Raw genomic sequence first — 11,847 nt, forward strand, 5'->3', positions numbered from 1 at the left:
TTCCACCAAAGACAGCGTCTTAAGTTTGTAAGATTTTAAACCCATAATTGATTTTTATTGATTTCTTTGCCGTGAGTCAAATGCCAATTCTTAGCAAAAGCAAGCGGTCCCCTGATACAGCATCAGGAGATCTGAATTGCTATACTGTTGCCTTATTCACTTTCCTTGAATCCATTCAGTCACAAATGAAAAGTCACTGATAAAGTTAGATTTTTATTAATAACCTTGCAACAAATACATTAATAATTACTTATATAGCTTTTACAATCTTGAACTTTCTCACACAGACACGCACACACAGACACACACACCAGCCAAACCCTCACAACATCCCTGTGAGGTAGGCAGGGTAGGTGTTATTTCTTTCCCTATTACTAGTGAGAACAAGGCTCAGAGGTAAAGTAAGGTCACATGGTTAGCAAATGAAACTAGCACTAGAACCTAGGCCACCCGATCTGCTTCCCTGAGAACATTCAAGTAGTCACATCCGTGCTGTAGAATGCACATTTCTCTTATGACATTGACCAGATCAACTTTCCCGAACATTCCTGAACATTCCAACTGCGATGAGACATTTTTGTCTTGTTACTGTACTATTCTTGTGTCAAATACCATCCTATCCTGATACTTAATAAAGTTTTGATGACCCACAGCTATAAAATCTAAATAATGTGAAAGTTCTGGAAAGCTTTGCTTACATTTTTCCAGTGTTGGCCATGTGGAACTTAAATCCAACCAAATCAAACAGTTCTTTTTATACTCCCAAAAAAGCTGCAATCTTTCCCAATGAGTCTTGTAGGTATATATAAAAACAAGATAGAAAGTGTTTAGAAACATGATTGGAAAATTTCTGTAGGGCATGTGTAAATGAGTCCGGTGACACTAGTCTGTGTTTCCTGGTGGCCTGATGGGGAAGGAGGATCATTAGACTACTCTCAGGCTAGATCCCATCTTCCGTTGACACCCTCAGCAGCAAGCTAGAAAGATGATCTGAATGAGACCAATGGACTGCTTCAAGCAGTAGTGACCAAGGTGTCTATGCAGGTGGGAAGCAAACAAACAAAAACACTTGCTCTTCAGTGGTTTTGTTTGGGTCCAGTGTAAATTACCAAGGCAGGTTTCATGTTATGTCTGTTAAATTATAAACCTGAAAGATGGTGAAGTTAACTTGGAATGTAACTGCCTGTCACTGAGTAAAGCTTAAGAGGCATGGAAGGCAAGGGCTGAGACCCAGCTGCTCTGTTAATGGAGTGACAAATTGCAAATGCAGACACTCAGGTTCAAGTGAACTACAGAATGCCAGGCATATAGGGTGTTTGACAAATTCCAGTTACAGTCTTTTACATGTAAGTGCAATGGCAAGTGACTTAAGGCGGTGAGAGGTGGGGATGGGAAACAAATGGGATCTAGATAGGGGGCTGAGGTGGGGCGTTAGGAAAGACCCAAACCCAAATACATTCAAAGTGGATTTAGCATCCTTCTAAACCCACTGTTTCAAATAAAAAGTTTACTGATTTCAGAAATTTGGTCGGTCAAAAAGGTGATAATGTGAATCATTCACCTAATAAAAGAAAGTCATGTTTAAATGTAAATGAGACCAGGAACTGAAATCCAAGTGCTGCTGTCAGTGACTCATGGCGCAAAACTGCTTCTAAAAATAGAATTGCCATGGTGAGACTCAACATTAATGAAGCTGTCTAGAAACAAGTACTTGTATACCTGAAGCCTACTGAGAAAACATATGTACAGTTAACAAAACCTACCAGGTGTCACTAGTGTGAAAAATATTGTCACTATATTTATTTCTAAGATAAACGTATGAAGACCTAGGCTGTCTGGTCCACCATGTGGGCCCAAACGCACTCAACTTTTAATGGGTGGAGAACAGACTTTATTCCTTACATAGGATCATCATCATCGTCATCGTCATGCTTCCTCTTCAGTGGGTTTGAGTCACTGGCTGTGTTCTGTGAGGAAACCATATTGGTGGTAATGAGAATATTTTTGGACCCAATCATTGAAGGATTAATCAGAACATTTTGGACTGCCGTCGTTGCAGGAGCTATAAACAGAAGAAAGCCCCACAGATAATCATTTACCCATGATCCAAAAGTAGACAACAAAGCAGAATATAATTTTTATACAAGCTTCAACAGCACAGCACACAACTAAACCGTAGAAGAGATACAGGTAATTACTAAGAGTGGACTTCAATCTTTAAACATTCTTGTCTTAAATTTGCTAATAGTGATTTTATCAGATGTAAGGATGTTTGGATCTATGTATAGATAAATCTCCCTAAACCTATATATTGCAAAGTTAACAAAATTTTGTTTTATTTTTACCTGAGTTTGTAATTAGCATTCAGTGCACTGGATGAATGTGTAAGGCCAGGAGACATGCTTCTTTTATAGGGCATTTTTCAAAATAATTGCCTTTACTTACTTGTGTGTATGTGTGCAGGTGTGTGTGTACCACAGAACACATGTGGAGGTCGGAGGATAACTTTTGGGGAAAGTTCTCTCTTTACACCATGTGGGGCCTGGGGATTGAACCTAGGTCATCAGGCTTGGTGACTTGATGGCCACAGAGCCATCTTGCTGGCCCAACTTTTATTTAAGTTGTTTCTTGTATGGAGATAATGTTTCAAAAGATGCATCTAAACATACATATAAGCAAACTGCTATGTCAGCAGTCTATATTGCATTGCTCCAGTTACAGCTGCCACCTATGATGCAAATACAGGCACATTTTCATTCAAATTTACAATGGGATCGTGCACACTCTTCACTAAATGGTATCATTTTTTCTTGAGTTTTTACTCGAAGTGCTTTTCCCTGAAGACACCTCTGAGATCTGTGAACTCCAATTTCTCTTAGTTTATAGTATTTTAGAATTTGATGAGCACACTCAATATGCCACCCTCCTCCTGAAATGTTATGTATATGTAAAGCTAATGCTAGAGACCTTGTTTGAAGAACCTGCAGCTCTACCTGCCACCTTTCTGTTGTGATGCTAAAGCAAGAGTCTTCCTACAGTAATACAAACTGTTGTATAACTGGAAATTATTCCTGGATTCTGACCCGCTTACATATCACGTTACCTGGTTTGGCAGGTGCGGACTGAGAAGGTGGAATCTGCATTGCAAATCTTTGGCTTGTCACTGTCACTGGAGGTGGAACTTTATTTGGTGGGACAGATACTGTTTGTGGGGGTGCTGTAGTTACAATTGAACAGATCATATCAGTTAGATGATTTATTACATATTTATATTCTATACTCCATAGCTTACAGGAATACATCTTCAAAGTAGAGAGGGCTGATGGGAGGTGAGAAATGAGGGCAGAGTAAAAAGATTTACAATGGGGATTCTTCCTCCGTAATCCTTTCACTCTTGGGAGTTTTATTTTCCTCACTTTTCTTTACTAAGTATGTTTACTGTGCTGAAAAAGAAAAGTGTACGTTTGCTTAATTTTAAAGATTACACCTTTAATAGAAAGTTTTGGTTAAGATTTATATTGTAGGTGCTACACTCTAAAGAACGTGTAGAAGCAGCAACTGGTAACTGAAGTTGGCTCACTTGCCTGTTACAGTAACTGAGCACCACACCCTGCTCTTCTGTGTGCAGTGGCACATACCTGTAGTCCAGCTAGTCAGGAAGCAGAGACAGGCAGAACACCTGAGCTTAGGAGTTCCACACAAGCCTGGGCAACATAGTGAGATAACTTTCAAAAACTCAAAAAGCCAAAATTGGATATTCACCTAATGTGAACACGCAGGTAAGTGGTTACACAGATTTTATATGCAAGTGTCTGCTCGCCAGAGGTTCTATGTGGGTTACTGGAGCTACACAGCTAACACGTTTTAAAATGCTGACATGTAAATGTATATCCTGACAATAGAGAGAGATGGTTCACACCTCAAAGGTCAAATGATAGCTGGGCAGTGTTCCTCAACTGTAATCTGAATACTCAGAAGGTTGAAGGACAGCAAGTTTAAGGCTATCCCGGGTACAGATTAAGGCCCAGTTTAAAAAAAAATTAATCATTCGTATACTAGACATATAATGACACAGGTAAGACTCAAAAGCAGCAAGAGCCATGGAATTAATACAAGTGAAAAAGAGAATTTTTTTTCTGCAAAACATGAAAAAAATCAGAAAACTTTTTTTTTTTAATCATTACAAATATTGGTTCACTAAAAAGAACTAAGGCTCTTTGGAGAAGTGGTTGATTCTAAAACCTGGACAAAGAAATATAAGATAGGCTTGGAACATTGTATGTCGGAAATGTACACAGTATGATAGAGAGCTATCAAATACCTTATAGGACACAGTTGAGGGCTCTCACTGATCAATATAGGATAATTAGCATGATTTCCTTTATGTCACCCAGGCTGGTCCTTGTACTGTTTTTAAAAGGTAAGTATTAAAGCCTATTTTTAAGATCCTTGAGTTTTCTGTAGATTTTAAACTTCTCTGAACCTGTACCCAGTTTATCGAGACATTTCTTTAAGTTCTGATTTTTGGTTTTGTTTTTTTGAGACAGGGTTTCTCTGTGTAGCTTTGGTACCTGTCCTGGAGCTCACTCTGTAGACCAGACTGGCCTTGAACTCACAGAGATCCGCCTGGCTCCGCCTCCAGTGCTGGGATTAAAGGCATGCGCCACTGTGCCTGGCAAGTTCTGATTAAGTAGGTAGCTGGCAAGGGTGTGTTTGGTGACTTGAAGCAGAGAAGGTGGAGAAACAGTAAAGTGTCTCTGGAATCAGTTTATACCAACAAGAGTTGGGCCAGTGTCATTTGGGATTGGTCAATCTGTGGTTTTTGTCATTGATGAGTAAAATTATCAATGGCAACAAAATGGAGTTTTTTGACTCCCATTTTGACTTGGGTTATGGTTCCAAAGCAAAGGCTGAGACACTGTTTTTACCGTCCAGAAAGGCCATTTCCCTCTTACTTACCTGCAGTAGGAGTAGTAGGTCTGCTACTAACAGCACCGACACTTAATCTAGGAACTAGTCTTCCTTGGTTAGGTCCCTAGGGGATTCAAACACAAGTTAGTGTTAATGTTAAGATTTGACACCTCAATTTGATGAAGAGTGAAAATGTAACTGTTGACGTGACTTATTAGTGGATGATCCAATGCAAAAATGTTTTTATTGTGGTTTTCTTTTTGTCATGCTACTGAGGATTGAACTCTTCTGTGTATTAAATCCAATATTTGGAGTTTTTGCATAAATACATAATTATGACCCTATCTAATTCTGTAGAATATTTAAGGTAGAGTCTTATGAATGGTGACAAATACTAACTTCCTTGTATTATAATATTGGATTTTAACTAGTCAGTGTCTTAACTGTGCCTAAATTAAAACTGTCTTACAGCAGAATTTCAGAAAACAAAGGCAGCCCAATATGGAGAGTTCCTTTTTCAGTGCTGAGAGAGCCTTAGGTCCTATGTCTGAAAAAGGTCTAATTACTGATGGCCTATCATTCATTCATTATTGGATCTCACACAAAGAAAGCTATGGCAAAGTAGAAAGATTGTGAGCTATGAGATCTGGGAATCAGTCCTAGCTCTACCACTGTCTCCATGAGTTTAGGTTCAGTTGTATAATGAGAAAGATTCTCACTGGGTTAGATGAAATAATAAAGTTTCTTCTAGCTCTGAAAATTAAAAAACATTCTAAGAATTATTTTAACCTTTACTGTGCTATCTACAGGAATTTTGCTTTTTATAAGTGTACCTATTACTTCCACCTTTTAAAAAACAAATGAACTGAAACTTCTTCCCTTTTTGTGAGATAAGCAATTCATTGTAGCTCAGGATGGTCCTGAAGAGATAAGGATGGTGTTGAACTCCTGATCTTTCTGCCTCTGCATCCTTACTGCTGGGATTACAGGCATGAGCCAGAAATTCTTACCTTTTTAATTAAGGACTTCAGTCTATAGTTTGGAGCTGTTAGGCAGTATCTATCAGGCGGCAGTCTAGGTCCTGCATATGGCTTAATCAGTGGCAAAGGGGTTTGATTTTTCTGCCGTGCAATATCTAGTAAAAACTAAAAGAGAAAAATCCTCATTAGAAATATAATTTTTAAAGTATAAGTGAAAAGAACTGCAAATAAATGTTTGCTCACATCTCTTGGGGGAGGAGAGGTAAAAGACTGGTCAGCCCGACACTGGATTGCCAGTCTCACATCATCAGCATCAACAGTAGGTTTCTTAGCATGACTTGAATAAATTTTTGCATCATCCAGAATAGTAGTCACATATCCTTTAAGAGCAAAATAATTTTTATTACATAAATGAAGACATTAATATATATTAATTTATTAATAATAAAAAATTAATAATATATGGCAGGATCTTAACTAGCCCACACTGACATCACTAGGTAGCCAAGGGATACCTTGAACTCCTGATCCTCTTGCTTCCCCTTCTCAAGGGCTAGATTACAGTGTGTACCAAACCTGATCCGAAGGCATCTTAGTATTTATACTTATGGCTCCTTGTTTTAAAAGGTTCCACTAATTTCTGGAACATTTGTGACTTTTGGCTTTAATAACTAATTGTCCTATTCACATGATACTTTAAACAGACATGCTATATATAAATACTACTGTCCCTTCACTTGAGCTCCTTCTTAGATTCATTTCTAGATGATAACATAATTTGGTTTAAAGTGTTACAATAAATGATCTTTTCTAATTCACTAGGTCAAGTTTTTTTGTGTTTTTTTTTTTTTTTTTAACTTACGGAAAGCAAATTCCAACATTTGATTTATAACCCTTGGCTCATAATCTGTGATTCCCATATCCTTCAGGATCTGTGCCATCACCTGTGGATTCAAATAAAAACAAAAAGTCAGATGCACAATGTAGATAAAGGAAATCAAGGCTGAACTCAAGGTATATTTTTGCTACAAAGTCCCAAACCGCTCCTCCTTGTGCCTCCTCCCGTGAGTGTCAGTGATCACACAAAATCAGTCCTGTGCTCTTGGTGAAAACTTTTAGCAAGGGTGGGAGCAAAGACACAAGAAAGGCCTGGACTGGCTTCCCAGACAGAGGTGGGGTGGGTCCAGCTGGCTGTCATTTTCGGACGTGACAGTGAGGAAAGCTAGCATCAGAACCTAGGTCGCAGTCAGGGCTCACAGACTAGGTGTAGGGAGGAGGCTGCAGATTTGGGGACGGGGCGGCCCGGGGCTGGCGAGACAAAAGCCCCCAGGCAGCCCGCGCCCCTCTGGAAGGGCTCCCCAGAGGGCCGACGGCGCCCCAGGGGACAGGGGAACCCCATTGCCCTTTCCCAGCTATGTCGCCCAGCTGCAAACGGCGCGCGAGCCCCCCTGCCTCCCCGCCAGGCGCTCAGTCGGGCCCGTCACACCCGGCGCCCCCCCCCCCGAGGGCGCCTGGCCTCGCTCCCCTCGCGCTTACCAAGGCATCTCTAGGAGCGTTCTTGAGAGGCGCCATCTTGCTAGGCTCCATTTTCTCCTGCGACTCTACAATCAAGGCGAGGGAGCTGCCGGCTGATTCCTCCTCGCCCAGGCTCCACCCCTGTGGGGGATGGAAGGCCGGCCTGGAGTTGGGCTGGCCGCCGGCCTGGGCGGCTTCCCAGCGGCTAGCCCCCACCTGTGTGGGGGCGGCTACCCGGGGCGCTGCAGCCACAGGCTCGGAGATGGAGAGATGCGGAGAAGTCGCCCTAGTAACGCTGGGCGACTGGGCACCGCCCATCTCCAGCTCTGCTTGGACCATCCTCACTCCCCTTGACGACCACCGGCCCTCGGAATTTCCTGGAATTCCCGCAGAGGCCCTTCCCCCACCTGTCTCAGGGTGAACACGGCCCTGGCCCCCTCACATTTGAGTATCACATTAACAATGAATTCATGTTTGTAAGTGTACTGCCACATTTACACGGGCCATATTGATACTACAAAATTATTTGCTTCTTAGTTGAAATTCAAATTTTTTTTTTTTCGAGACAGGGTTTCTCTGTGTAGTTTTGGTGGCCGTCCTGGATCTCGCTTTGTAGACCAGGCTGGCCTCGAACTCACAGAGATCTGCCTGGCTCTGCCTCCCAAGTGCTGGAATTAAAGGCGTGCACCACCGCCGCCCGGCTGAAATTCAAATTTAAATGAGCATTTTGAATTCTTTTTCTTTTCTAAGTCTGAGAACGCTACCCAATAGACAAGCTGTGGGACGAGACCCCTTGGGGGCTGCACATCAGATATTTACATTACGATTATACCAGTAACAAAATTACAGTTATGAATAGCAATAAAATAATTTTATGGAGATTTAATAATTTTATTTAATAATTTTAACATTTCATATATTTATACATTATATTTAATATGTAAACATATAAATATAAATAATTATGTGTAATATATAATTTAAAATTTAATAATATTTAATAAGTTTAACGATTACCACAATATGAGGAATTATATTAAAGGGTCGCAGCCTTAGGAAAGTTGAGAACCACTGAAATAGACAAGCCTACATAAGCACCTTCTTCCCTCTGTCCCTCTCACGGTCTGAACAGTTCACACTCCACTAAGGTCCAAGCTGGACCCTTTCTTGCCTCCCAGATTGCCCAGTCCCATTTTTTTCAGAATACGTTAGACATAGGGACCAGCAAAGAGAGGGCATAGCTCTTCCCACAGGACAGTTTGATGACCCTTCCTCCTCTACAAAATGCCCCTGGGCTTGAGCGCCATGACGTTCATGCTATGGCACCAACTCTCCCGATCTCCGTCCCCTCACCACCCCCACCACCCCCACCCCACCCCGCCAATTAAAAAGACATCAGTTAGCAGGCTCTGGCTTAAAAGGTGTCAGAGAATCCTGTTCCTAAATATGTCAACTATTCTACGATCTCCCGCCTTTGAAACGGTTGCCATGTCAACTAGATCAGACATGGTCTGGCAGTAACATCTCTTTCCCTTAGCCTATTAATTAGGAGCAAGTCTTATCAGGGTTACCTCACAAAATCACATCACATCTCATTGTGTCTTGGTATTTAGTTCCAGAGCTGTGATGGTAACATCTTTATATTAACTGCTTATTAAGCTTGAATTAGGCTTCCCAAATGAGGCTCCTTCACTTCCTTACAACTGAACAGATCTCCTAGTTATAACAAATACTGTTTTACTTCAATTTCTCCAATAGCTCCCCCCGCCACACACACACACATTAAACTTTAGGGGCTTTCAGTTTGGGTAGAGCAGTTTACCTCATCAGGCACCTCAACGATCTCATCAGCATCAACCGACCTACAGATAGCCATTTTGAACTTTGACGTGCTAGCCCTGTGCGTGCTAACAATGACCCCCAGCAATACGTTATTTCCGGTGGGAATGACTCCCCACCTTAGCAACACGTTAGTTCCAGTGGGAATGAACCCACTTAGCAACATGTTATTTCCCGTGGGAATGACCGTGTGATTTCCAGTGGGAACCTTCATTCCATAGCATCTTTCCCCTACTCTTAGAACAGCTGACCAGTGTGCAAAACGAACAACGATTATCGTTTCAAAATAAGTAGAAACTAATAAATGAGTAGTTTGTACACGGCATATAACATTTTAAAAAAAGAAAAGGCACTGTCTGACTTCCACAGTTTTGACTTAAAAACTTGTCTATGCAAATATACAAGTAGTACCTTGTTTCTATCATCTTTTTACCAATGTACTTTATTATATTATTAGGGTGATTAGCCTTTAGAAAGACAACCCAGAACACAACTGTACTGGGTGGGAAATTCATAAGATAATATGTAAGAAGTAATTACACACAGTGTTATTAGTTGAAAATCAATGTTCACTTTAATTCTTTAATTTAGTTTTCTGTTATATGACTGGTATTATCTAAACAAAGCAATAAGACTAAATAATAGCAACAACTAGTGGTAATTAGACTAATATGTCCAAAAATATAGACTATTTTTCACTTTTTTTAAAGTTTTTTTTTAAAGATTCATTTATTTATTATGTATACAGTGTTCTGTTTGCATGTGTCCCTGCAGGCCAGAAGAGGGAGCCAGATCTCATTACAGATGGTTGTGAGCCACCATGTGGGTGCTGGGAATTGAACTCAGGACCTCTGGAAGAACAGCCAGTGTTCTTAACCTCTGAGCCATCTCTCCAGCCCTATTTTTCACTTTTGTCTTCTGTCAGCAATTTAATTCTTGGATACTTAAAATTTATGAGTCATGCTATTGTATCTTCTTAATAGATGCATGTAAGTTTAAAAAGTAAAATATAAACAAAATAACAAACAGCTATCACTGTTGTTGTTTGTTTTTGCTCTTTTGAGGGGCCTGCCACCCAGCTTCCAAATAAATCATTCACGGGGATTTATTTTTAATTATAAATGATCAGCCTTAGCTTGGCTTGTTTCTTGCCAACTTTTCTTAACTTTAAATTATCCTGCCTGTCTTTTACCTTTGGGCTTTTACCTTTCTCTACTTATGTATACCTTTCTTTCTTACTCCATTGCTGGTTGTATAGCTGGGTGGCTGCTCCTGATATCCTCCTCCTTCTCTTGCTCCTAGATCTCCTTCTATTTGTCCCCACTGCCTGCCAGCCCTACCTATTTCTCTCTCCTGCCTCGCTATTGGCCATTCAGCTCTTTATTAGACTATCAGATGTTTTAGACAGGTACAGTAACAGCTTCACAGAGTTAAACAAATGCAACATAAACAAAAGTAATACACCTTAAAACAATATTCTGCCGGGCGGTGGTGGCGCACGCCTTTAATCCCAGCACTCGGGAGGCAGAGGCAGGTGGATCTCTGTGAGTTCGAGGCCAGCCTGGGCTACAGCGCGAGATCCAGGAAAGGCGCAAAGCTACACAGAGAAACCCTGTCTCGAAAAACCAAAAAAAAGAAAAAAAGAAAAAAAAAAAAAAACAATATTCTACAACATATCACTTACCTATATTTAAAAGAAAATGAACTGCTTCTTTTGTTCTTGTGGTTTAATAAGATTTTAAAAATATTTATTTTCCTGTATATGTGTGTATGCCTGAGTCCAAAGAGGTCAGAAGAGATGTCAGATCTCCTGGAACTGGGGTTATAGAAGGGTGTGAGCCACCGTGTGGGTGCTGGGAACCAAACCTGAGTCCTCTGGAAGAGCAGTGAGCATTCTTAGCTGCTGAGCCAAAGATCTCTCTTAATGTTTCTGTTCCAATACAGCTTTTGGGAGATTCTTCTTTTCTATTGTGTATCAATAAAAGCTGTGTAGCAAGCTTTCTTGTTGGACTATCTTTGGACTGCCAGTCCACAAATAATGACCCAGAGATGTATTATTAATTATGAAAGCTTGGCCTTTAGCTTAGGCTTGTCTCAACTAGATCTTATAGCTTAATTAACCCTTATTTTTAAATCTAGGTTCTGCCATGTGGTGTTACCTCTCTTCCATCTTATACCTCCAGTTTCCTCTCCTTGTCTGGTTGGTGACTCTGCCTTTTTTCTTCTCAGAGTCCTCTCTTCTCTGTCTCTGGAAGTCCTGCCTAACCTTTTCTTGCCTACCTATTGACCATTTAGCTCTTTTTTTTTTTTTTGGTTTTTCGAGACAGGGTTTCTCTGTGTAGCTTTGCACCTTTATTAAAACAATCAGAAGGCTCCTTGGCAAAGATACCTCTTTTTTTTAAAAAAAAAAAAAAGATTCATTTATTTATTATGTCTACAGCATGTATGACACTGCAGGCCAGAAGAGGGCACCAGATCTCATTACAGATGGTTGTGAGCCACCATGTGGTTGCTGGGAATTGAACTCAGGACCTCTGGAAGAACAGCCAGTGCTCTTAACCTCTGAGCCATCTCTCTAGGCCCCAAATGTTTAGTTTTTCTT

At 40.7% G+C, this 11,847-nt stretch overlaps 1 protein-coding gene across 2 annotated transcripts; it reads right to left on the reverse strand.

Moving 5' to 3' along the window:
- Nucleotides 1–200: 200 nt before the first annotated feature.
- On the reverse strand, nt 201–7,708 carry Taf9b (TATA-box binding protein associated factor 9b). 2 transcript variants are annotated; one of them, XM_052734700.1, is made up of 7 exons: nt 7,428–7,708; nt 6,754–6,835; nt 6,135–6,271; nt 5,922–6,056; nt 4,960–5,035; nt 3,104–3,217; nt 201–2,062 (listed from the first exon to the last, which is right to left on the reverse strand). In XM_052734700.1, exons 1-7 carry the CDS (start codon nt 7,476–7,478, stop codon nt 1,899–1,901), a joined length of 759 nt encoding a protein of 252 aa, XP_052590660.1. In that variant the 5' UTR covers nt 7,479–7,708; the 3' UTR covers nt 201–1,898. The 2 variants fall into 2 exon arrangements, with proteins under 2 accessions (XP_052590660.1, XP_052590667.1); XM_052734707.1 differs by lacking the exon at nt 3,104–3,217 and having other exon boundaries at nt 7,428–7,706.
- Between the last annotated feature and the right edge of the window lie 4,139 nt (nt 7,709–11,847).

The sequence above is a fragment of the Peromyscus californicus genome, unplaced genomic scaffold, assembly GCF_007827085.1.
Source record: "Peromyscus californicus insignis strain IS unplaced genomic scaffold, ASM782708v3 Scaffold_10__1_contigs__length_136768540, whole genome shotgun sequence".
NCBI lineage: Eukaryota > Metazoa > Chordata > Mammalia > Rodentia > Cricetidae > Peromyscus > Peromyscus californicus.